The 26,552-nt window shown below is 39.9% G+C and overlaps 1 protein-coding gene across 2 annotated transcripts in view; it reads left to right on the forward strand.

The window, feature by feature from the left end:
- MTF2 (metal response element binding transcription factor 2) overlaps window positions 1-26,552 on the forward strand; it is a 34,050-nt gene continuing 7,498 nt past the window's right edge. The window contains exons 1-9 of one of the 2 annotated variants that reach the window (XM_065675396.1): window positions 1-172; window positions 18,149-18,347; window positions 18,489-18,570; window positions 20,022-20,117; window positions 20,481-20,581; window positions 20,916-21,064; window positions 22,220-22,315; window positions 23,395-23,463; window positions 24,267-24,390. In XM_065675396.1, the coding sequence (XP_065531468.1) occupies window positions 20,042-20,117; window positions 20,481-20,581; window positions 20,916-21,064; window positions 22,220-22,315; window positions 23,395-23,463; window positions 24,267-24,390 (615 nt within the window). In that variant the 5' untranslated portion in view covers window positions 1-172; window positions 18,149-18,347; window positions 18,489-18,570; window positions 20,022-20,041. Of the gene's footprint in view, window positions 173-7,279; window positions 7,511-18,148; window positions 18,348-18,488; window positions 18,571-20,021; window positions 20,118-20,480; window positions 20,582-20,915; window positions 21,065-22,219; window positions 22,316-23,394; window positions 23,464-24,266; window positions 24,391-26,552 lie in introns of those variants that run through there. The other variant, XM_065675395.1, reaches the window with a different exon arrangement.

The following is a 26,552-nucleotide window of genomic DNA, read 5'->3' on the forward strand; positions in this document are numbered from 1 at the left end:
CAGCATCCCCCCGAGCTGCAGTGAGTGCAACATCAGATGACAGCAGCTGCTGGACAAACTTGGCTGGGTCAGGAATCTGTACCCTCAGCTACAACTGCAGAGAAAAGCCCTTCACTGGGACTCGCCTCACCAGCCCCTCCTTCGGCCCAGGCCTCCCTACCAGTGCTGTGGGGTGAGTTTATACTACTTAGAGCTATCAAGCAGGTCACTATAACATGAGAGGAGCACCCAAGTGGGCTCAAGGGGAGCCCCGGCAGCACACTGGGAGGGAAGCAGTGGGACTGCCAACCCACAGCTCACATTAGCTGCTTTGCAGAATGCACGCTTCCACTGGCTGCAACGCCAGGGCAGGAGGATGTGCTGCTGGCTGTGTGCATGTGCCACGTTTCCCCACTTCTCCCAAACTCATCTTTAAGTTTAGCTGGCTGGTAACTACATGCATGCTGTGACAACTTCAGACTGTACTATGTTCACTACATCAACCTAGTGGAAATACAGCTCTTCTGTGTTGATAAGACCATTTTTTCCTACTATTTTATTGATACATTCTAAGAATTTCACTAGCTTACTGAGGCACAGTCTGGCTTACAGTATGCTTTTGCTGCCATTCCAAGTGAACAGTGTTGCTTTGGTTTTACACTGATATTTAACTGTTTTTAAATGATCACAAAAACACATAGTATGGAAAAAAAACATTGTCTGTCCTGGAAGCCCCAGATTTTAGGGAGATGGTAAGGACTGTATAGATGAAGATGCCAGTGCCAGTGTGAAGGATGTCAAAACAGAAGATGAATGACTGATGTAAAAAGCATTGATTTGTATCCTGTTTCTGTATCCTCTTCTTAGCTGAATGCAGATAAGCAACACTGTTAGAACAGAATCTGGGCTTTCAGGCTGAGATAACATGGCTTCAAAGTGGAAGGATCAAAATATATGTCAGACAATAGCTAGTACATTTGGATTAGCCACAACAATGAGACTCAGACTGCACCTTTTACTTAGGCATATCAAAGTTAACAAATGTAACAGTATTACTCTTTAATAAGTGGGAAAATGGATTATGGAATTGATGACTTGGCTGAGCATCAGCCTGGGACCACTTATGGTTCTTTCTGTGCAGCCCTCTTGGACTGGCAGCAGCTACAGAAGGGGCTACTGCTGTATGTTCAACCCTGCAGCTGAATTCACCAGAATGCAAACAGCTGTAAGTGCTAGCAGGATCCTGCCATGCTGTACTGTTCAGATGTATTTTGTCTCCATCAGAGATGCTATTAGGAAGAAACAAGTGAAAAAAAATAAGAGAAGTGAGGGACTTTCCATGTCAGTGGGTCTTGGCAGGTCAGCTGAAGGCTTGTGAGAAGGCCTATACTACATATCAGGTGGTGGGAGAACAGAAGGAATGCTGTACTAATTCTCCCTCCAGCCAGACTCATGTCCAGAACAGATATTTCTCTGCAGTTGAAACAGCAATGTTCTGCCATGTAACTGTGTCCTGAGGGGCTGTTAAATATTTTTTCACCTCAGTTTAGAGTTAAATCTTGTCTGTACTGCTACAAAATTTAACTATACACGGGCTGGAAACTGTTCTAGCAGACGTTTTCAGAGTCCACAAAGGAGCAGAGATGCTGATGAACAAAACCTTGCGATAAAACTGTATGATGCCACAGTCTTCATGAAGATATGATACGACCCATCATGCTGTAAAATAGTTCAGACTGCAATTAGTTTTGCTAATGCACAGAACAGAGCTAAAGCGAATTAATAAAATGCTTGCTTAGGCTTTAATTCTGAAATGCTGACTATGCATTTTTACTTCGGTCACTAGGGCTTCAGTAACTCCTTTCGGATTTGTGCTTAGAGAGCAGGGGAAGGAATGCACCGCACCAGTGCACGACTGAATTCTCAGGGAGTCTAGGAACTGGGATCTCTGTCTGATCCAGGCAGTTAACCAAAATGTAAGTCTTGGCAGCTGTTTGTTTTCTGAAAGAAGGTGGTTATATGGCTGTGGCAGCAGAATTGACAGTGCAGAGTGTAGTAACCTCTCTTAAATTCCAACTCTGAGTAATGAGCTCATATTTTTATGCACTGGTCTCACAAGAAAAAGACAGGAAGAAACATTACTCAGGACTAGGCTTGCATACCTTCACAAAATTCCCACTAGCTAGAATAGTAATAAGCTGCAGTTCTCACATAGCTATTTTCCAGAGTTAAAATAAACGCTCATAGTCTTCAATACAGCAAAGACAGTATTGCCAGTAAGAACACAATAACTCATACATAAGCACCCTCGGCAAGGACAAAACTAGTCAAGCACTTGTTTTTTTTCTCCTCTGGACCTCACTCACTGTCTTCAGATACAAAAAAAGCATTAGTGTCACTGAGATAGATGCGAGACATACTCTCCCACAAGAAAAGCCTTTCCCACTCTTCAGCTAGCATACTCAAAGATGTAGTCAAGAATGTAGAAACACTGTGTCTCAAGCTGTGACTATTTCAGTCCTTGAATATCTCAGTCTAGTATAAGCTTTGTTTTTTTCCACTCTTACATACAGGTGACCTGGGGGATTGCTTCTTGCACTGCCAGGAAACAGCTCTCACCTATGGCAGGGAATGAACTGCAAATCAGCAGTAACAAAGGTCTTGTATTAGACTTACATGAACACTTAATAGTTTGTAAGTGCTTTGAATTGGGAACTACAGAACACCTGAAGAGCCACCTATCCACCTACCAAAGTCCACTCAGTCATACACAATCCTGACAAGATTTACAAGTAATTTCAGAAAGGTTATACATCTGAAATAAAATTTTAAGTGAATCTAGTAGTAAGGACTTCCTAAGCTGCAGCTTCTTGACATTTTTTCAAGCATCTGAAGTGTCTTTTATTAGATGGAGAGCTAACACCCAGAGTTGTTTGTTTTTTTTTTTCCTTTTTAAGAGTCTTTGAGTAATAGTGCCAGGGAAGGATTTAAAGTTAGATTACCAAATGTTACTTTTTAGAAGGTAAACAACCTTCTAATGTATTTCAAGTTTAAATGTAGCTTAGTTCAAAGGCTAATAAAGCTTGTGATATAAACAGATCAAATCCTAACACATAGAGTAATTGCTGTTTAATGCATGTGTTGCAGAAGTGCTTTAGAGACTTAATCAAAAATAGGACTGCAATACTCTCATAATATCCTATATTTAAAAGTTACAAGCAGTAGATTGTTAAATATTAAGGAGATAAAAAAATAAAGAAATAATTGGTTATGGTTAGGGGGCAAATAGGTTGCATTTATACATTAACAGAAAAATCAGTATTTGACTGGCTAAATTGGATCAACAGTAACCACAACAGTGAACACATTTAAAAGGGTATTTTTAGTTCAAGATTTATCAAGCAAGATCTTGACATTCATAAGAAAATGATGGAATTTGGGACCTTTTTTTCCCAGGATTTCCTTATTTTTATCTTTGAGAAGATAAAAAAGTTGGGAATGACAAAGTGCTTGTACTAGGAAAAAAGCGTTTGTGTGTGAAGACTCATATCAGGGTACCTTACAGCCACTAATATTATTTTACTCTGTACTGTTGATATGAGGATGGAAAATTATTCATATTCTTGTCTATCTAGAGAAATATTTAAAGATGCCTGTTTTTAAATGCTTTCAGTGCTGGTTTTATATCTTTAGTATATAGAGTAATTGCTGTGATTTTATAACAATTATTAGCTAGTTGTAATACAATAGAAAATTCATTGCATGTTAGAACATCACTTGCCTGTTTTTTAGATGTTGAAATTGAAAATTCTTTCCTGAGTTGAGCCATAATAAATGTGACATATGTGCATTGTATCACTAATTACCATGTTTATGTAAAGCTAGATGTACCATATTTATCTTGATTTAAGATAGGAAGATCCCAGGTGACCTTCCTTGCTGTTCCCATGCTTAAACAATGCACAGAAAATGTCCTGGGATCTAATTTTTCCTCCTTCCCAAATTGTGGTCATGACAACCATCTGTACAAAGATAAGCTTTACTGTCTTGTTTAGGGGTATCATTTTGACATTATGTGATATTGTGTGATACAATAAGCTGATGGAAAATAATACTCTGCAGCAGTTGGTGCTCTCATCTACATGCACTGCTGAATTTTAGTTGTGGTTTGGGTTGCTTGTTTAATATTTATGTGGCCATTGTGGCAAGGGAAGTATATAAATATAATATCAGCCTTTAAAATGTATGTTAACGTTTGCAAGAAGGGGCCCTGGCTAAGAGAAATGCTGCTGCTTCTGACTCTTCAAATTTATCCAATCTTTGCTGGGTACAGGGAATTTACATTTTGAATATGAAATTTTAGTTTTCACTGCTGTACCAGCAAGGCAAGATGCAATTTTAAATAGCCAAGACTTCACTTTTGCATGTCTTTATGGCAACAGCTTGCTTAACAGTACATAGACAAATACAGACAGAGGTAAAGACAATGCCAGGTTGTTATTCATTATCTCCTCTCTGAAATACAGCTATTTATAACACTGCATAAAGCTAAACATATCTGTTATTATTATTGACATGAGAAAACCCTCATTGACATTGGAGGAAAGGTAATTTAATTTGGCTTTGGCCACTCTGTGTCTCAAAGTACATACATAAAATGGCTATAATTGAAAATGCAACAGGAGACACAACTGTATGTTCAAATACTTTCAAGGTATTAGTGGAAAACAGAAAAGAAAGTAAGAAAGTTCATGCTGAAGTCATGACATCCAGTCTTGCCATATGTTAACAGCAGAAATAACTGGCTGTTTTACTATTAGCACTGAATAGAAAGCAGAGAGAGATTCTAGCTAGCTGCAAATCAGATTAATCATAGATGTTTCATAGTACATTAATAGGAACTGTGGAAAGGGTGTTTAAATTGTTTGTATTCTATTGCTGTTGATTTCTTTGCCCCACTTTGCTGGTGATTAACTAACAAGGATCCTCCTTCTGCACTAACTACAGGTTTGCTGGCTTGAGCACTTTAACTTGCAAACCATTTGCACATTTCCAGTAAGACCCCCGACCCTGTAATAACCTGGACAGGTTGGGCAAAGGAACAATGAAAGAGCCTCATCCAGTGCCCATTCCTCCCAGAGTACAACTTGTTGACGTTGAAGACGTGTCTTCACTGCTGTACATATACCTCAGCTATTTGATTTAGCAGATGGGTCAGGTGGGTAGGAGTTACACAGTCATTGCTCTAGAAGGGGGTTTCTTGTCAGATGGAGATTCAGTGACTGCTAAACTGATTAAAAGAAGGATGCTATAGCCTGAGTTACTAAATTAAGGTAGTGGAAAGCGAGGTGTGTATGTGGGAGGTGTATGGTTTTGAGCTTTTCTAGATATTGGTAATAGCTGGCCATAAAGGAGACAGAATTCAAAATGGTTTTATTTGGTGTTAGGCTATGAGCTCATATTGTACTTACCGGATATTATGGGAGGAAGATGCTATATGGAATTGAGGTTGTGGGAAAATACTGATAGTCTGCTGATGGTAGTAATAAAGCTAACGGTGACAAGCTTCAAGAGCTACATTCTGGGTGAACTACCACAATGCCTCTAATAGCAAACTAATCAGTTTATCAAACCCTAATTATTCTTGTATAATGTAGAGATTCCTAGTTGCTTTTCATACTGCCCTCAGATAATGCTATTCCAGCAGCAGCTCCTAGCTTTGTGACAAGTCATGCGTTATAGATAGAATGGGGCTATGCAGCTCTACAGTTCTGCAGTGGGGTAATGCAAACTGCTTTTGGGAACAGTATCCTAGGGACAAGGAGGGTAGAAACAGCATGTGTCTTGCTGGTCAGGAGCTTTTGCGTTGGGTTGGCTTGGTGCAGGTGGTGAAACAATCTGCAGTATAGGGGATTGATTCTACTCTGACAAGTTTTGATTTAAGTCACTTCAAAGATACACCAGGACAAGGCTGCAAGTACAACACTAAAAACATTGTGAAGGAGCCAACTATTGATGTTTAAACGTGTTTATTCTCTTGTTGACTACAAAGTTTGATTTTTAACTTAGCCAAACACTGGTTTGCACACCATTGTTATGATGAAAAAAATGATTGCGTGTAATTCTTCTGCTGGGGACCCTCTGCCTTTAGCACTAACAGAAGTACCTGACTGCTGTTCCCAGCACCTGAAAATCCACAGAGAGTAGCCAGGGGCTTTCGTGTAGTGCAAGTGTGGTTTCAGCAGTAGACCAAGATGATTAGTGAACAGTGTCTAGTTAGTGCATCCAGGGGGAAACTGTATCCCCTAAAACCTGTGGAAATTTCCATCATAAATACTGCTTTATTCTGATATAAGTAGGAGTTGGCCAGGCTAAACCATACTCTGGTGCCTTGCCACCCTTCGTGGGATGTCAAATTGATCCTGTGTCTTATTCTCATTGGCTTATGCCGGGAAGGGAGGTGGTTTTGAGAAGTCAGGGAAAACACGATCAGGACAGAGCCAGGAGCTGGGAATTCCACCATCCAGGCCACCAAATCCAGCCTCTCCTCGAGTGCTTGGTACACTAGTTGGTGAGATCTGACCCAGTGAGTACGTGTATTTCAGTACTGCACAGAGACCACAGCAGTGCCGAGGAACTTACAGGGTTGGGGTAAGCTTTGTAGTATGTGTGTGGCACCACTGCCCCGGGCAACTGCTGCGTTTGACCATGGCGACTGCCATCTAAGAAAATATTCACAAAACCAAGCTCTTCCCAGGGACAGAAAGCGACAAACGTATTTCTCTTAGCTAATACTGCTAACGAACCGAGGTTTCGCTCGCCCCCTAAAATGGCAGCATGCCCTTGACTCGCTGCTGAACACTCCGTTCCGTTCCACCCGTTACGCTGTGCCCTTGGCACCAACGAACTGCCCTCAGCAGCCCGTGGTGCCTAGGCCGGGCCTCACCGGTCATCCGGTCACGCAACCGGGCTCCCTTCCTGCCCTCCCCGGATCATTCTAGACACCGGGGGCACCACGCACTGCTACGGGGCACTCCGATCATACCGAACCCAAACAAAAAAACCCTGACCCTAAGGGCAAAACACACCCCTCCTCTTAGCACTGCCGCAACGAGCCCCGGCCGCCGGGCAGGGATCTCTCCTTCGGCAAGCGCGCTGAAAGTAGTCCCTCTTTGTTCATCAGCGGCAAAGGTTCGCATGCACCAGTGTCCTTCCGCCGTGGCGCCCTGCAGCCCCGCCCCCTGGCCCAGGCGCTGCTGTCGGCGCAGGCGGGGCGCGCCGGGGCGGGGCCGCGGCCCTTTGTGCTCCCAGCATGCACCAGCCTCTCCTCCGCGGGAAACAAAAATGGCGAGCGGCTGCGGTGGAGCCGGGCTGTCCGTGAGGCGGGTCTGACCCCTCCCCCGCCGCCTTGCCGCCGTGCTCGGGGGGTCCCGCCGCGCACCCGGGGCCCGGCCGCCCGGGGTGGGGAGGTTTCTGAGCTCGCCAGTTTCCCTGTATGAGGCGGTTGGCACCACTGGAGAGACCGAATGAGGTGAGGTGAGGGGGGGCGGGCCGCGGCGGCGGGGGGGGGGCAAGGAGGGAGGAAGGAGGGGCGGCCGGGCCTTGCGGGGGGTGAGGGGGGGGGGGCCGGGCGCGTCCCATAGTTCGGGCCGCCGGTGCCGCATCCCCCCTCCCCTCCGTGGAGGCCGCGCCACCCTCCGGGGAGGGGGTGCGAGGGGCCCCGCTCCGGCGTGGGGGGCCCGGGGGGCCTTTGGGGGAGGGGGAGGAAGCTCTCTCTCGGGCGGCCGCTGGCGAGCGAGTGGAGGGGTCAGTGGTGCCGCTCGGTGACCAAAACAAAGGGAGCGGAGGCTGCCGGCCGGCTGACGGGGTCCGCGGGGTGCTGCCGCCGTGAGTCACGGCGAGGCTTGCGGCAGCAGTAGCTTTCCTTTCTCCTTTAAGGCTATCGTCCGAGCGGGCTGTGTTCGCTCGAGTGCGGAGAGAGCAGCACAAAAGAGGTGGTTGGTGGTGGTCGCTGGTAACTTTGTTTTTGTTTTCTCTTTCTTTTTTGTTTGCGCCGCCTCATAGTCTCTGCCAAGCTCGACAGTCTGAAGGTGGTCAAGAAGCTTGTATTTTTGGTCTGCTGAAAGGATGTGCAGCAGCGCGTTTTCTTTGGTATTGGAATTCTGTAGGAATTCAAGAATGGGTTGACACTTTTGTTAGTCAAAGAAAACTAAATAGTAGTGTGTTGGATGCTCCGGACACTGACACTAGTGTTGAAATTCTAGGGGGTATCATCCATCCGTGAAGTATCTGGGTGCTATTTAAAGGAGAGGGCCTGCACAATTAAATGAAAAGGCCTGCCAGGAAACTAGTGGCATTATGTGTGTTTCTTGCGTTTTTGATAGTTAGGACTTGCTTATGGCTTTATAAGGTTAAACTTAGTATTGGATAATAGCATCATTTTGTTTCCTGACTTAGTGTAAGGGAAACTGATCCATGCTTTATATCTAAACTGTCAAAAGCATGGGATAATAGGAAAAAAGTTTTCTTGTGTTTTTTTTAATCTGTAACCAGTTTGATAAAAGTTAGTGAGTTAGTGTGCGTCCTTCTTGAGAGCTCAAATTACAATTCATTTGAAAGCATTTGAGATTAAAAGAAGAAAAAAGCTTAGTTCTATAGTGTTAGAATACAGCCTAAAAGGTTCATAGCTTTTTAATGGAAGGAGAATAAAGGGAAGCAAAGAATCAAAATATGAAAGAAGGTGCATGATAAAGTAGAGAAAGGGAGAAGGATCTTTGCACGGAGCTACAAGCTGGTGAAATGTGGATCTGTACTGAGAGTCTTATGTTTTCAACAGTTGACTTACTTTGTCAGATACAGATGTGTCTTCTCAACAACTCTGCTTCCCTGCTCTGGAAAGAATTTTAAATCAGATGTAGATCCTTCTCAATCTTGCCCTCATATGATTAGTCACCAGTTGGGTTTTTTTGGGTTTTTTTTTATGCCAAATAGGTGAAAGAGACATGCACTGGTAGTTAGTATTAAGGGTGACCTTGGATACGGTAATGTCTCTCATTCTCTGCATTAGCAAATTGGGTAAAGCTTATGAGAAAAATGGCTGTAACAAGTAAGTTGGTGGTCATTTCCTAGTGGAGAGTGAATTTCTGTATTCCCTGGAAAGAAGTGTGAATGAATATAGTACTAGAAGCACCAGAATGGCCTTAAAGCATGTTTTGCGCTCTTCATGCTAGTTGTGGAAGAAAAACTTGGTGGGAAGAAACACATGTGACTAGAAGCTGGTATGAGTTTTCTCTTGGATTGTGAATTGGCTGTACTTTCTGTGCGACTGACTTCTGAGCTAGCTGCAGAGTTGGTTTTACCTTCCTTACAGGTCTTCTCTGCAGGAAATGGAGGGGAAGTGTGTCTTTGAAACACATCAGAAGAAAGATTATAAACCACAGGGATTGCTGGAGGGTCCTTGGGCAGGGTGGTACCTGTTACTGAAGGCACTGAAACTAGTTGAAATACAACTGCCTTTGTTTCAAGCTGATGTTCCCTTCCTAGAAGGTATAATCTCTGTGGAGGAATGAAATGAAGAGGTTTAGTTTTCTTTGAGAGAAAGAGAGCTAAAGATGAGAGCATTCCTGATCACTCTGAACATATTTCATTCACTTGGAGGATAATACTAGATTAATTTTTATTTCTTTCTGTGGAGTGCTTATGAAGGGTGATATTCTTCCAGATTAACCTTAAAAAAGAGTATCTTTATGGGGTTTTGATTGCCTATGAAATCGTGAGTCGGCATGTTCTGATCTTTTTCACTGCTTGGGTGCATGCTCATACTGTATTACCTTGGATATACTGCTGGGCATCCTGTAGTTGGGTACTGCACAAGCCTAAAAAGTGGTTGCAGTGTTCAAGGAGGTGCTAAGTATGCACTTAAGGGTTGTTCTGACCTGAAAAGGTGTGTTGTGACCTGAACCATTGTTCTTTCCACTTTGCCTCTCTGTACACAAAGACGAATGATCCCAAACAAATGGCTCTTAAGAGTACAGGGCTGCCCTATTTCTCTACTTGTTAGATATGTAGGGAAAGGTGTTACTCTGTAACGATCTTTTAAAGACTGGTCTAGTGGAAGGTGTCCCTGCCTGTGGCAGGGGGTTGGAACTGGATGAGCTTTAATGTCCTGTCCAACCCGAACCATTATATGATCTGTGTGTTGTTTCTTGCCCTCCTGCCATGCAGTACTGTGAAGAGGCTACCTACATCTCACAGGAGCCTCCTCTCACAGGGCAAGTGCTTCAGTCCCTGACTGTTTTGATAGCCTTCCACCAAGCTTGTCTAGTTCGATGTCTTCCTTGCAACTGGCAGAACCAAACCACAGTATTCTAGATACTGTCTAATGAGGTTTGTGTATAAGGAAACAATCACTTTCCCACAATCTTCTGGCTGAAGTTCTTTCTAATGTGCAGCAGATATATAGACCTAACTGCTGATTAGCTGAATGGGCTGCAGGGGCTCAGTTAGTTCTTATTACCACTTTTTTTTAGAAGCAAAATTTGCTACTTATGTCAGCTAATGTGGTGGATATACTTGTGAAAGCATACAGTTACTTAAGAAATGCATTAATGAAAACATATTCTCTGATTACTAGAGAGTTCTTTAAAGTGTTTAACCAGACAGAAGGATTCAGAAGACAAATCACAGATACAATGTAAGGCCCTTTCAAAGGCTCAAAAAAAGAAGATAATAATAACTCTATTTGGGTAGTAATGTGTTGCATGAAAATCACATATGATTGTGTTGGGTAGTATGGTTTACTTGGTAGAGCTGAGAAGTGTAAACAAGCTACAATTTCTCATCTTGCTAACAAGGAGCAGCTTATACAGAGTGGTTGCCCTGAACTCTTAGGTAGAACAGAGTTTTTTCTGCCTTAGGTGATTTTCAAGTTCTGTCCATGATGGATTTGTTAAGCGTTGCTTGCTTAAATGGCTTGTAAATTGGCATGCTGAACATCTTTAAACAAAGATGTGAGCTTGGGCCCATGGGAACAGAGGCTGCTTCCAAGAGCACCAGGATAACAGTGTGATGTTCTCACGGGTCTGTTCTTTACCATCCTAGGTTGTGGAGAACAGGGGTAATCTGTAATGATTAGAGAATGGCAAATGTTACACTTATCTTCAGAAATGGCCAAAAGTTCAACCCAGGGAACCACAGGCTTGTTAGGCTCATGTTGGTCTGTAGGACAGTTGTGGACTAGGTCTTCCTGGAAGATGTCAGCATATATTTTCCAAGAATAAATTGTGGCCTGACCACCTTTGGTGTTAAAAATGGCAGGATTTGTGGACCAGGCGAGGAGAGGAGTGGGTGCCACTTAACTCCAGCAAGGCTGAAGGAAGTGGCTGATAGGAACCTCATGAAATTAAAAAGAGATGAAAGCAAAGTCCTGCATCTGAAGGAAGAATCTCAGGCTAAGTTTGGCTGGGGGTCAGCTTTGTAAGGTTGGCTGGGGTCTCGTAGACAGAAAGCAAGAACATGAGCCAACATTGTGTCCGTTGGGCAAAGGCAAGTTGTATCCTGGGCTGTATTAATGGGAACAGAACCAGAAGGCTGAGGGGAAGTGATGGTTTCCTTATACACAACTCATTAGACAGTATCTAGAATACTGTGGTTTATTTCTGCCAGTACAAGGAAGATATAAAACTAGATGAGCTTGGTGGAGGGCCACCATAACAGTTGGGGACTGGAGCACTTCTGTGAGAGGAGGCTGAGGGAACAAGGTTCATTCAGCCTGGAGAATAAGAGGCTTCATGGAGGCCAAACTGCAGCCTTCCAGCTCCTCTGAGGTGCAATTAGTCTCTTCACAATACTGCATGGCAGAAGGACAAGATATGGTCCTTTCACACATGGTGAAATAAGAGAGATTCTGATGGGAATGGGGGGAGGAGATGGGTTTTCTTATTTCCCCCTTCCCCCCAGAAGGACAGTTCAGCAGAGGAAGAGGAGCCCAGGGTGTGAGGCTTCTGTTGCTGGAGGCTTTCAGGGCTGACTGGATAAAGCCACCTTGTCTGGCCTCATGGCTGATGCTATGCTGATCAGGACTACAGAACTCCTGATACCCTTTCTAACCTGAATTACTATCTTAAACAACTGTAGAAATTAGATGATATTGAAAATCTGGAGTTGTGTTGGATCCTCTGCTTGAAAGAAATTAATAAGCGTTTGCTAATAGTATAGCCTGTTTGTATATAATTGGATCAGTGACTGTTGGAGCAAAGTTGCGGTTATGAAAAACAAAGTGAACTTTTTTGTTTTTAAATTGGACTGAAGTTTGGGCCTGGGTTGGGGCAGAGGACATATCCTGTTAGGTCTGTTAGCCTTCTTGGCCCAGCAGAATCTTTTTATTTGGGGGGAGGGAGGTACAGTTGACACAGTGAACAGATAATGTTTGGTGTGAGATCTCAAACATAAGCGAAGCTGCGAGGAAGAGGGGAAGAAACGTGGCTGGGATCCAATATCTCTCCAGCTCTCAGCAGAGGTACGGGATCCTGGTCATGGGTTAGTTGCCACGTTGGAAGCGTTACTTGGACTTGACTATTGTGGTGCTGGGTAAACCAGCTAAGATGGTGGCTCTCAGAAAAGATTAATTTCCTTTTGTTGCTGCCTTGTGTCAAGTGCTCAGAGCACTTGCTGCTTACCTGGCTTGTCACCAGACCTTTTGATGAGGTGCTTTAATTTGTTTAAAATGTCAGAAAATCCATATTTAGGGAAGAAAAACTAATAGAAAGTGTACGGAGAGAAGTCACCTTGCCATTCCAGAGCTGGGGGGAAAGGAGGGGGAGAGCAAGCTGCTGTATTGAATAAGCCGTGTATAAAATCTGTGGTCTCTCTAAACTCATTTTCCCTTCAGTGTGATTTGTGTTTACTGGGAATAAATGAATTATCCGTAGATCCCACTTTCATGTGTTGTTTCAGTAAATGAAAATTTTCTCTTCATATGCTTTGGGCACTTTGTTGTTAAAATCTAGTATCTTACAAAAACTACCTGTAGTCCTAGGGTAGCTATTGCCTGTTACTGTTGCAGTATTTGTGAATCACAGTCCTTCTGGAAGAAATGTCCTGAAATTGCATGGCTTGACAATGAAACTGTAATTCAGTTTATGCAGTTAGGCAGTGCCAGCTGAAGTTGTTGTTGTCTCAGGTGGCTTGTTTGCATTTGTTCTCTTGTGCTGACAAACCATTCTGTGAGACAGATGAGTGAAGTGCAATTGCTGAAAAGATAACCCTTGTCAAGGGAGTTTTTCATAACAGAAGTTGTTTCACAGTGCTTGTTAGAACTGAAGGATTACAGGAGCCTGAATGACCTTAACCTGGCAGTAGTGCTGAGGAAAGGACACTTAGATGGAGAGTGCCTAGTCCTTCTAATTCTCCAGGATCTTCCCATCTTTTTCCCCTTAACTTCTCCTATAGGATTGTGGTAAAGATCTGGGAGTCAGAGGCACCAAATGAACTGTGACATTTTCTGACCTGTAATAAAGAGGTTAGATTTACAAACAAGTCAAAACTAACAGAAATCTAACTTTGATTTTTGGCAAATAAGTTCTATGCATAGTAAGTTGTCATGGTTCACAAATCGGACTGGTTTATGTAGTTCACTGTCAGAGAGAAGTTTACATTCCTGTTGAAAGAGAGTGATGACTATCTCCTGCTGCTGCAGTGTATTATAAACTTATTAAGTAGATAAATACAAAGTCTTCTGCCTGTCTTGCTGGAGAGTATCTGTAGTTATGATGAGCCCCCAAGGTGAAAAATCAATAAGCATTTTCAGAACTTCACAAGACCAACTTCTTAAGAAATGGTCTAAGTGCATTACTATTTGGAAGTGTATTTCAATATGTAGATATGTTTTACTGACTTCCCCCACCTGCTTCTGAAAGATTGTGTGTGTGCTTTGGTACTTTCTTTGCATGTGAAGTGTTTGAGTAAGAATACAGCCACAACATACTCAGTATTGAGTAAGAGATGTAAAGCCAAGGTAGACTGGACATACTGTATGACATGCAGTGCAGCTTAGTTGTGCAAGTTGTATGAGATAAATAGACTTCTATATTAGGTAAAGTGTTTATTTGGTTTTTTCCTTGGAAAACCAAGATCTGTGTATTTTGCAATGCAGAGTTCTTTGAGAGATTTTTCAAGATTATGGGGAAATTGTTACTGAAAGGTTACTAATTCTGTTGGTAACTATAAATGGTTTGTTAGGAAGGTGCTATGGAAGTAACTTTAGGGAAGACTTGAAAGCAAGTTCTGGAAAATTTGAAACCTTTAATTTCAAAATTGGCAAGCAAAAAGTTAACCTCAGTTTGCATTTGCACTTCCAACAGGTATTTCTTTTAATGGTAGGTGTGACTTTTTGGTACTCAATTACACTGGAGAGACCTGTGGCAAGGCTAAGTTACTAACGTGCTAGACATGTAGTTCTTATGTTGGTCTGCACTGGATTCCTTGTACTTACTTATGTCGTGTTTCCAGAAGGCACTTCAGAGACACCTACTTAAAGTAACCTGGAGCTTGCGAATTAAAGTCAACTTTTTAGAACAGTAGCTCTTCCCACTTAATCTCCATCAAAAACATTTGGGGAATGTAGCCCTGAAAACACACTTCTTATCCATGTGGAAAGCAACAGTTAAGCTAGTGTCAGCCTATTGTGATAACTAACCCTGTTTTCAGTCTATGTGTTAGATAAAGCATAAAATTCCACAGCAGGAGCTACTTCATGAGCTGTTTAGTCATCACTTCAGCAGTGCTATCTCTCACGAAGAGAGGAGTGTGGAGAATGGAGAAGTATCTGCTTTATTGGCTCAGACCTTTACTGTCTGTCAAGATCCTTCAGTGTCTGGAGTTGCTATTGTAAATTTAGGCTGTTGTATAAGTCAATGTATAGACTCATTTAAGTGCTTGTGCTAGAAAATAATGCACAACACATTTTTGTTACAATTTGAATAGAGTTATGGGACAGTACTTAATGGCGTATGTATGTTTCTGAAGACTTAAAATGGAAAACTCACAAAAGTAGCTGTTACTTTTTAAGTGGAGATCTGTACTAGGTTATATATAATAAATGAATTGATTCTTTCTAACTTCTAATAGGACATCTGAACTTGAGGCTCACAAGAATCTCAAAACCAAACTGTAAAGCAGAATGATGTGCATATATTCATGGCAAGAAATTATATATGAGATTAGATACAAGGAAGAAACTCTTCCTTGTGAGGTTGGTGAGGTGCTGGCACAGGTTGCCCAGAGAAGCTGTGGCTGCCCCATCCCTGGCAGCGTTCAAAGCCAGGTTGGATGGGGCTTGGAGCAACCTGCTCTAGTGAAAGGTGTCCCTGCCTGTGGCAGGGGGTTGGAACTGCATGAGTTTTGAGGTCCTTTTAACAAAAACACATATGATGATGTTGTCTTTACTTATTCTGTACAAGATCTTACACACCTTAGTTGTAAGTACTGGAGGACCCAACACTGCTGCCTCTGAGCTACTTCGTGTAGTCTCTTAAAACAGATAAAATGCTGTAAAGATAAATCTTTGAACCTCTGAAAGAGGAACAGGCCTGTGAAAACACTTGTGAGACAATTTCAAGGTGCACTAGTAAATTTGCTTTAAGTGCTTCGATCTACACATGATGCCTTATTGACCCACTGAATATGCTAAGTTCATGGATATAATTTGAAGTATCAAAATATTTTAATAACTTGTAATGATGAGTCATTACCAAGAAAAGAATTATTGTCTGAGACCAGGTTATAGTTTCACAACTATTTCTGTAAGGCTGTGCTGATCAAGTCTTGCCTGGCCTTTGAATGGTGCTTTCTATGTGCTAAGTGTGTGTAGTCAGAAAGGTCTGGGGAACTGATGAAGGGAAACCATTTTTTTCCTCTCATGACTGGCTTACTTCAGACACGTTTGTTTCTGAGCCTGTTGGGTGTGTAAATGGTTATGCAGATACAAAGGATGGAGTAGAATATGGTTGCAACAGGTATTAAGGGTTGGGGCCCTGCTTCAGAGGCCCTTACGGAAGTTAAAGCTGCTGTACAAGATAAGGGACAATCTTGCAGTGAGGTACAAAAGATTGTAAGTTTAAATAATGAAATATTTTAAGGATATGAGGTTATTCAGAATAATGTAGAAAGTGGGCAGGGACACCTCAAACTAGACCATGTCATCCAAGGCTCTGTCCAACATAGGTGTGAACACTGCCAGGGATGGAGAATTTACCACGTCTTTGGGCAACCTATTCCATCTATGGAAGCTTCAAGTAGAACTGTGGAAAAGCAGCAATAACTTGAAATAGTTTTCATATGAGAAGCTGCAGAACTGGTAGGATTCTTACCTGGGAAATATGTCTGGGTGGGTTTAAACATTGTTACTGGGGCATGAAGGGAAAAGGTGGACAATGACAGCTGAGTTTTCTAATGCAGTAGTGAAGGGTGTCAAATGAAGTGACAAGGTGCCAGCTGTGAAACAAGCCAAAAGAAGTACTCCTTTAAAGGTTCAACAAAACATGTAGGAGAACATGCAGGAAAAAGTTCCTCTAAGGACTAAAATTCAGAGGCATTACTGCTCAAGATCTTTGGATCCGCAGGCTGTAAAAGACTTAGAGAATATCTGGGAGAGGAGTGCTATTCTTGGAGCTAGTTTTTGTTTGTTGGGGTTTTTTTTTCCTGTACCTCTGGTCTTCCCCAGTCACCTGCTGGAATATTTCTGTGTTTGAGATCAGGCAGCACTTAAACTGGTGACGTAGTTGTACATGAGGATGCCAGAGTTAGTTACTGGGCTAAATGAAACACTTGTCTGACCCATTGTCTGGCCTGCTCTCAATGTCATGACCTGCAGTGATTATAAATGCACTTAAAACAGCTGTCTGACTTTCTTGTGTCTAGCCTTTTTGGTTTAAACTGTCCAGTCCAAAAAAACTTGATTGCTTTCTAGAATACTAACTCTTGCATTTCTGCATATTTTTGGTGTCTTAAGCCATTATAATTCCAAGTTTATTTTCATATTGAAAGTAAATAGTAGACATTTAGAGAGAAAGGATTCCATCCTCTTTGAAACTTTAGAGGAACTTCTCTGGCATCTGAATGGTAATTCTCATCAAACTGTATAGGGTGCTGATTCATTTACTGGGTTTATTGGTGCTTGGATTAATTCAAACATTTCTGGTGCTAATAATGCACCTAAGCTGTTTAGAATGAGGTGAAACTTAGCTTTTCCAGTTGACTCCATGTAACTCTCTGTTCTGTCCTTGTATCTATGTCATAGTAATTCATACATTTAGTTTCTAAAGAGAAAATACATTTGGATATAAGGATAACTTTGTTTTACAGTCTGAAATTCTGCTTATTACTTACGAAGATTGTTGCTTATGCATTATCTGGTCCTATGTTGCAGTTTTCTATATTTTACTCCTTGGAGTGTTTGGTAGCTAGTCTGACATAAAAGCATATTCACACTTAAAGATGAATAGGCTATGTGTTGTGGAATTGTATGAGGCAAAAGATATTATTGATGCAAGTAGTTTATAATTTTGAGCTTTGTCTGTGGACAAAAGTTTCAAGATCTCTTGTTTTTCTTACTTTATTCTTTTTTTTTTTTCTCTGAATCTAATGAAGATGAAAACTTATTTTACATTAGAAGTTTAGCATGTAGAAATTCTTCCTGTGCTGGAAACCTCTATAGTTATTCTTAGTGGCAAAGCATGATGCTGTGTTTGGAGGTACCTTGAGTAGTGCTCAACCTGGTTTCTTCCCCCCACCCCCTTAACCCTAACCTTTAGTACCTTTTTAGCTTCCTTGGAATTTTGGAAAACTGTCAGTCATTAAAGTGGCTAATGGTTTTGCATAAGTAATTCTATATTGAATGCTTTTGATGTGTTGTTTGATGCCTTTGGTGACTTTATGAAGGCTCTCTGAGCTGAAAAGCTTGTGTCCCCATCCTCACTTATATTAATCGATTTTATAAAAGACTTTTCTTTACATTAACTTGTCTCTTTCAAATCTTGTGGATTCTTTTAGTAGCAAAGGCTACTATAAGCTAAGTGAGTTTTAGCTGTGAATCATATTAATATTTAAAATATATGGTTTTTCTACTTTAATCTAATCCTGACTATCTTTTGTCTTTCTCCCCTATCTTTAGAGACTCTACAGCGGTGGGTAATTCACTGGTCCATAAGCGGTCTCCTGTACGTCGAAGCCATAAGAGCTCAGCATCTCTGACCAAGCCGTCATTACGTGATGGACAGAAAGCCAAAAAGCCACTGTGTAAATTTGAAGAAGGTCAGGATGTCCTAGCTAGATGGTCAGATGGCTTGTTTTATCTTGGAACTATCAAAAAGGTAAATGATTTCTTTAAACTCACTGGAGTCTTACGGTACCATGTTTGTTAATTGTTACGGTATTGTTGTGTCTCTCCATATTAAGTACATTATTCTGTTTAGTATTTTACTCATGGCTTCTGCTGTATTTTTGGTTTTCAGATAAACAAACTGAAACAGAACTGCTTCATTATATTTGAAGACAGTTCCAAATCCTGGGTTCTCTGGAAGGACATACAAACAGGCAAGAACTTCAGTGAAGTAGTCATTGTTGGGTATTCTGTGTAGATTACTATATCTGTGAAATTATTAGAGATATTTTTGTATCCTAAAGAGTGATATAGTTTAGCATGACCCAGGATCCTGATTTAGGTGAATAAAAAAGTTCTTTTCAGTTAACTCTTTATTATTGTAGTTTTTCTGTTTGTTTGTTTTCACACAGTTAAGGGAGGGGAGAAAACTGCTAAACATAATCAAATTTGAGGTTTTTTGGATGGGAATAGAGTATAATACTCTGTCATAGCAGAAAAACTCCAGGCCCTAATTTACACAGAGTTTATGTCCTCCTGTGTTTTCAGTTGAAACATCATGACATTGAAAGAAACCAAAGACTGGAAAATCAATCCTAGGTTTGAATGGAGTTTTCACATCTAAAAGTTAATACCTTAATTATTGCACATAAGAAACCATTAGATATTTTGGAGTATTCATGTGATATAAAGAAATATACAGTTATAAAGTGATTAGCTTTGATATTTCAGATAGTTGGGGAGTAGCTAGTATTTTCATAACCTAATGCTACTGAAGCATGGATGACAGATTCTTATGAAAATCAGTTAAAATTTCCTTATCTCATACAGGCAATGGTAACTTCAACTGGCTCTTGCCCATTCTTGGTATTTAAACTAAACACTGTCTGCTAACAGGACAAGCTTTGTATTTGTAACAGCAAAAAATCTACTGCTTTATTTCTGAGAAGCTTTTAAAGTACTGCTGTTCTGCCTCTGTATAGTACTGGTTTATGATCTTTGCTACATTTATCAAACTTCAGTTCATGAGTATGATAACAAGTAGACTAAGAAACTTGTATTTTATTCCAGTTTTTTACACTGGTAGGTGGTGTATAATAGGAGCAAGATGTAGTTTTGTTTCCAGTTTGCAATGCCACTTTTTTTTCTTGTCTCTACTGTTACTGTGTGCTTTTGTGTGTTTGCAGATATATATAAGCAGTAATAACGTATTTTGTAAGAGCATTGGAGTTGAATATTAAAGCACTTTGGGCAGATCTGTCAAAAGATATGCACCAAGTTGTGCATATGAAAAGAAGCACAAACTACTGTAAATACAAAACATACCTCTCAGTTGTCCAGATAGGATTTGCTTATGCATATTTTTCTGGTGTGCACTTAGTCTTTATTCCTTTATTTTATGTTTTATAAAGGAACCGTGGACTGCATAGTAAAAATACATAGCCTATAAATAATCAATAATCTATGATAAGTAACATAAATATTTGTTATGTGTATAGTCTGTACGAAAAGTTAAAATCTAATTTTGTTGGGAAATGAGGATCTGTAACAACATGATTCTACAACGCATAGTTATGTAACTGAAATGACAGAAAAAATCCATGCACATGGTAACCATTACAACTGCAGTTGTAAAGAAAAATATGACGCTTTCATCTTTGTCTAGGAGCCACTGAAAGTGGGGAAATGGTCTGTACAATATGTCAGGAAGAGTATTCAGAAGCACCGAATGAAATGGTTATATGTGATAAATGTGGGCAAGGTAACTAGAATCTTTCCTATTTATTGCATTTTAAAAGGTGTTTTGATTTGTTTTATGAAGGAGGATATTTGCCTGGCTGACTGTTTAACTGATGTTACCTTTTATAGCACTTAGTGGCTATTAACAGCTCAGTGAATAATGATAATCCATGTTTAAGTGACTAACAACTGCTCTGTAAGTAAAGTCTATTTTTTTTTTTATACTAAGAAGTTCAAAATAACATTATGAATGTGTTACCAATCTTTTATCAGATTTTTGGAACTTCATGATGGATAATGCTTTATATTTGGCTTAAAATGATATATAGTTAATTCTCTGTAGGCTTTTTCTGTTTTAATAACACTTTGGTCATTTTTCATACAGGTTATCATCAGCTGTGTCACACACCAAATATTGATTCCAGCGTGATTGAATCAGATGATAAATGGCTCTGTCGACAGTGCGTTTTTGCAACAACAACAAAGGTGTGTTTCTAGAAAAACATGTCTTAATACATCCCATATTGTGTATGTACTTTGCTTCTGAAGCTGAAACACACAAAAATGTTGTATTTTCTCAGTGATTTCTTATTTGTTAGCTTTGACTTGAATGGAAGTTTTACATGCTGGGAATTAATATGTATTTTAGATATAATTACATTAGGCTTTCAGTTTATCTTTAAAATATGCCAATATTAGAAGAAACACAGGTGATAGCGTTTTATTATAGACAAATTTTTAAAACTTAAAAATTAAAGTGTTTGCAAGTTTCAGGAATATGTTATTGCTTTTGTAAACTCATGTATTTGTTTTGGACCAGAGAGGAGGTGCACTTAAGAAAGGACCAAATGCCAAAGCACTGCAAGTCATGAAACAAACATTACCTTATAATGCAACAGACCTTGAGTGGGATGCAGGTCATAAAACCAATGTCCAGCAGTGTTACTGCTATTGTGGAGGACCTGGAGAGTGAGTAAATAGATACTGTAAGAACTTCTGTCTCTCATACAGTTGATCCTGTAGACTTCTACTTGTGAATGTCTTTGTTTCTCTTGTATGTAGATACTAAACACAATGCAAAGTGGCATTTTCAATTTTTCGTAATGTCTCCTGGGAAACACTATTAATGGCTTTCCTTCTTCCATCAGATCTTTTGTTTTAATCTTGTCGTGTGATCATCACATAACATTACAGTCCTTTTTACAACAAGCAGGAATGTGTTCTTTTGCATTGCTACTCTTAATGTTTCGGGATTTGATGGATTTTTTTTTTTTATATCTTGCAATTTTAGGCAGTGTTAACTCATCTCTGTCACTAGTCACAAATATAAATGTTTTTAGAGATTAGTCTATTAAATTTTATTTGGAATAGACAGCTGATTCTACTGCAGTATCATACACTGGATTGCAATTACTGGCGGGGGGAAACTTTTTTCCCCTTGTGACATTAGTCCTCTGCTGGCCCTCTCCCTACAAGAAGGGCATGAAGTGGACTTCTTAAGTAGGTAGAGATGAATACTCTGGTGTCTGCATGGGTGAGTAAATAGATAAAATAGCATTGGAGTCAATAGTCTCACAAAAAAGTGAAGCTTTTGAGTTTATGCTTGCAGAACAGAACTCTAGTTTGAGAATTTTGCAGACTTGGACAAACATTGCCTTCAGTGTTGCATGCTTCCTTTTATCAAGGCAGAGCTGAAAAAGGAACCTCTGTAAACTGAGGTTTCTTCTAAGGATTTGTAGTCCAGTCCTCAGAACAAATGTTTCTGACTTAATGCAGCTGGAAAATAACAAGTAAGCAAATCCAGTATGCGAGAAGAAGCTTATATGGTTACTGAATTATTAATAGAGATAATAAAAGTATGGTTTTCATAGGAAATTAAGCTTTTTTTTTCCATTTAATAACTTAGTTCATCCTTTAATAGACAGTCTTCTATTATTCTTAGTCACTACTTATCTAGTAATGATACGTGGTGGAGCTGAATGTTACTGAAATATCCCTACAGTTGACTGTCAGGGTCAGAAGATCCCTTGCTATTTAATTTAAACATAATAAAGAACAAATATAATGAAGAACAATTGCCACTGACTTTCTTAACACATCTTATTTTTCTTTCCGTTGGTGAAGCTGGTATCTAAAGATGTTGCAGTGCTGCAAATGTAAGCAGTGGTTTCATGAGGCTTGTGTGCAGTGCCTCCAAAAGCCAATGCTTTTTGGTGACAGGTAAGAAAATAAAGCTGTGCTTCATGATTGCCTTCATTTAAAATATGATGGGCATCTCCCATATGAACTTTGATTAGGGTATCCTTAATACAACACTGCTTTCCAAAAATGGGGTGAATTTTGGATAGAAGATCATACAAGCTAAAGCATGTGTTCAGGTGCCAGGAAAATGCAGTTCATCTCAGTTTAATGAAGGAGAGGGGGTTGTGGAGAGGTAACCAATGGATGGTTGAAGTCAAATTGCTACTGACTTCACTTTGTGTGGAAGTCTGTTATAGTATTGGTGCTGTCTAGTAGGAGATCGCAAGCTTCAAATCAGACTGCTTTAATGGGTCTGAAAGTTAGATAAGGGCTTTCAGGTTCACACTGTGTAGGTGACCAATGTCTTGTATGGAACAGTCACCATGCTTCAAGGTAGGTTGCCAGTGTTTACATGTGGTAGTAGTTTCATGTACTAACAGGATAGGGAACTGGAGAAAGCTGGAAAGATTGTTACCCTGAGGGGAGCTGTATACATCCTCTGGTATGTGATGAGTCAGGACAAAAGAAAATTAATAAGAGTGCTAGTCTGGGCTTTTGTTTTAAGAGGAACTTGGAGTAGTTGGAGCAGATAAGAGAAAACTAGAGAAGCGAATCAAGTAGTATCTCATTTGTTATCTTTTATACTTTGTTTTAGCTGTTAGTTGTTCTGTAATGTTTTGGGGAACCGAGGATCTAGGAATGCATTAGTCTTTTAAATGTCTGCTTACACTGAATGGGTTTCTGCATGAGAGAATGGAGTGGGAACACTTCAGAACACTTTCATAGGTGTAGTCACAGGTTGAGGGACTTTCTCGGAGTATGAAACAGTGATACAAGGATAAAATTGATTAAGTACCTTGCTGGGTAGGTAGCAGTACAGATTTTTGAAGTGGATGAAGGAAGGTGAAAGATGCAAAGACTCTCCAATATCATATGGCTGGGTTTCTAGCCTGCATAAGTCGTTAATTTTTGCATAACTAGGGTGTTAAAGAGAAGTGTGCGTGTACAGACACCCACCACCCAGACACGTGTATATCTGTATATTCATGTATTTTTAGGTTTTATACGTTCATTTGCTCAGTATGCAGTTCTGGACCAGAATACCTCAAACGTTTACCCTTGAGATGGTACGTATGAATTAAAACCAGGAATTTAATACATGCTCTGAATTTCTCTTTAGTGTTTTGATCCTCCTTGCGAAAAAGGAAATCTACTTGATATCTTGTTTCCTGAGTTGCTCTAACAGGGACATCTTTTCTTCAAAGTTAATCCTTAGATGTGGAGATATATTACAATTGCATGCTTCTGGGTTTATTCGTGGGATGGTTCAGTGAAGTAGTGAGTGCAACTACTCACTTATATATGTGAAGGCTAAGATATGAACAAAATCTTTTTTGCAGTCTTAGGATCCTACCTTTAGTTAAGCCAAATGTAATGATTACTGGAGTACACATCTGTACACATAAGTTTCCCTGATGAGACTTAATGGTTAATTGTAGCTTGAAATCTTTGAACTAGCTCATATTATAAATTATATTCGATCTTGTGGATATACATATGAACAAATACATGGTGAAAATAACTTGTTAAATGCTAATTCACCAGAATACTTGCATGAGTTCAGAATCTGTAGATCAAGTATAAATTTGGACTTGACTATCCTGTAGTTTAGACCAGTTTTGGAGTTCAAAAGAATATGATCACAGTGAGATGAGGCAGGGATTAAACTAAGATTCAAAGCAGAATGGATCGCTTGAAGAGAAATGACAGGAAGCTTCATAATGTTGTTCCCTGTATTGAGTGTTTAAGTTGTGCTTTCTGTTCCTCTATCTATATCATGCTAGTATGTTTACTAAGAAATTTTCAGAAGAAGAGCAGTTGAAAGAGAGGCTTTATTTCTGTCTTTTATTCGAATATTTCTGAACTCTAGGGTAGATATAGCACATCTATGCCTTTACAACCTAAGTGTTATTCATAAGAAGAAATACTTTGACTCAGAGCTTGAACTCATGGCCTACATTAATGAAAACTGGGATAGACTGCATCCTGGTGAGGTAAGTCATTGGAATAATTTCTTGTTTTCCCTCACAGTGCATATATATGTCTTGAATGTTAGTGACCTATGCACTTTTTCATTCTGGATGTTGAATCCTTTATTATCAATCTGGTAATCTCAAATAATGAGGAGTTAAACTTTAATTTTCTTGCAGAAATAGAATGATTTTAAGCAGTGTGTGGTTTTTCTATGCTGTAAAATTTCTGAAGTGATCCATGTAACTTACTTTATTATTTGAATGGTAACTTAATACTTCATAACCTAATTGAACATGTATATACACATGCACATATAGTTGCTACTTCTTGGATAATTATGTGCAAAGACTAGGAAATCTGTTTTGAAGGTGTAATACATAACAAAATAATGTACATGAACATCTGATTTCCTTTTTTTTTCTTGCTCTTCCAGACATGGGGGTGATCAGTATGTGTTCAACTCTGAGGATTATTTAGATCCTTTTCCAGTCTGATTCTGCTACTTGTCAAGGCATTTTGGTTTTTTGATCACTACTATACTAGTTATTTTTCCATCTAGGTGATTTACTGTGCAGTTACTTTAGCATTAAAGGAAATCTGCTTCTTCAAGCAGACTGACTTGATATTTAACCAAGAGGAATAGTATAGGTAGTTGTTTCTGTACTGAAGTTTGCATGCAAAATTTATGTCTAAATTCAAATTGCTGAACTGCTTAGTAGGGTATGCACTTTGTGCGTGGAAATTTAGTGTTATGAAGTTCAATGCACGAGGCATAGAACTGCGTTCAAATTTTCTTATAACGAGTGCATCCTACTTTTATACTTCTCAGCAAAATTCATACATCTGTAATCCATTTCTGCTAGCAGACACAATTTGAGAAATCAAATGTGTGTTCCTGGGCCTATCAAGTCTCAAGGTTTAACTAAAATAAGGCTGCACAAAATGAAGTTCTCACAACATCTTTTCAATAGAATGAGATGTTCTGGCTGTCTTGGCTGCTCTGCAGTCTAGCAAATATGTAAGCAGTGTTTAATTTTGACTTTAGTTTCTTACTGTTGAGGTTAATGTAGAAGAAATTGTTTTCTTATTTCACATAAAAAATGTACTCTGGATTTCACAAAATTTCATGTCTGAATGGTTGTCAGAGCAGCTATAGTGGTGTTGAGTGGAGCTGTCTAGCTGCCATTGACTTGGAGCACATACGCCATTTTGAAGAAGTTGAAAGGCTACAGTGCTCATTGTGCTGCTCTTCCCCTTTATGCTTTCAATCAATCCATGGACAAGCTATGTGAAAACTACATAATGAAGGGGGAGGAAGGAGAGGGTAGACAAGGAAACTCACCTCTTTAAGTGGTGCGCTTGGTTCTTAAATCGATATTTCGACACCTTAAAGGAAACTACTTACGAGTTTGAAGCCTGCATTTCTGAAGGGGTAGAACTTTGAATAAATACATAAACACTGAGTTGAGGAAATCTTCAAGACTTCATTCTGAAAAGATTTTAAGTATCAGTAAGTTGGAAAAAATTGTTTTGAGAGATCAGAGGGAAATGTCCTTTACTACTTCAGTTCACCTGGTTTGCTCATTAGTCATAAAATTAATACCTACAATATAACAGTTTTAAGGTTTTGTGGTTTTTTTGTTGTTTTTTTTTTTTAATACTCTGAACTTGTCACTGTTAGAAATGATGCCTTGGTTTCTTTCTCTAGCTGCTTATAATTGATAAAGAGGACAAGTGTTTTAGCCATAGTCAGATGGGAGTAAGTGGTGGAATTACCAGAACTCCTGAGTCAGTTGTTTAGCATGTTGTTATTTAGGATGCAAGAAACTTCAGTATTCTGTAGTTAAGTGCTGCAGAATTGCAAGACATTTGGATAGGGGTGGATTGTACTGAATGCCTATGGTAAAGATGTGTGAAAAGTTATTAATTTCTTTGCTGAAGTTGGTTGAATAACTCAACTTCGGTAGTCAGGTAGGCAGTGAATCTTGCCCCAGATAGTGCTAAAAGGTTGGCTCTTATGAGTATATTTACTCATTGATTTAGCTGTTAGCATGTTCGATCCTTTGAGCATTTCTATCTGAAATAGTCAGAATTGTGGTTTTTTAGTAAGTACTTGAAGGTGGTGCGGTTTGGGGTTTTTAGGGTGTTTTTTTTTTTTTTTAGCTGCTAATGTTGTACAGTC

The sequence above is a fragment of the Lathamus discolor genome, chromosome 3 (assembly GCF_037157495.1).
Source record: "Lathamus discolor isolate bLatDis1 chromosome 3, bLatDis1.hap1, whole genome shotgun sequence".
NCBI classification, from domain to species: domain Eukaryota; kingdom Metazoa; phylum Chordata; class Aves; order Psittaciformes; family Psittacidae; genus Lathamus; species Lathamus discolor.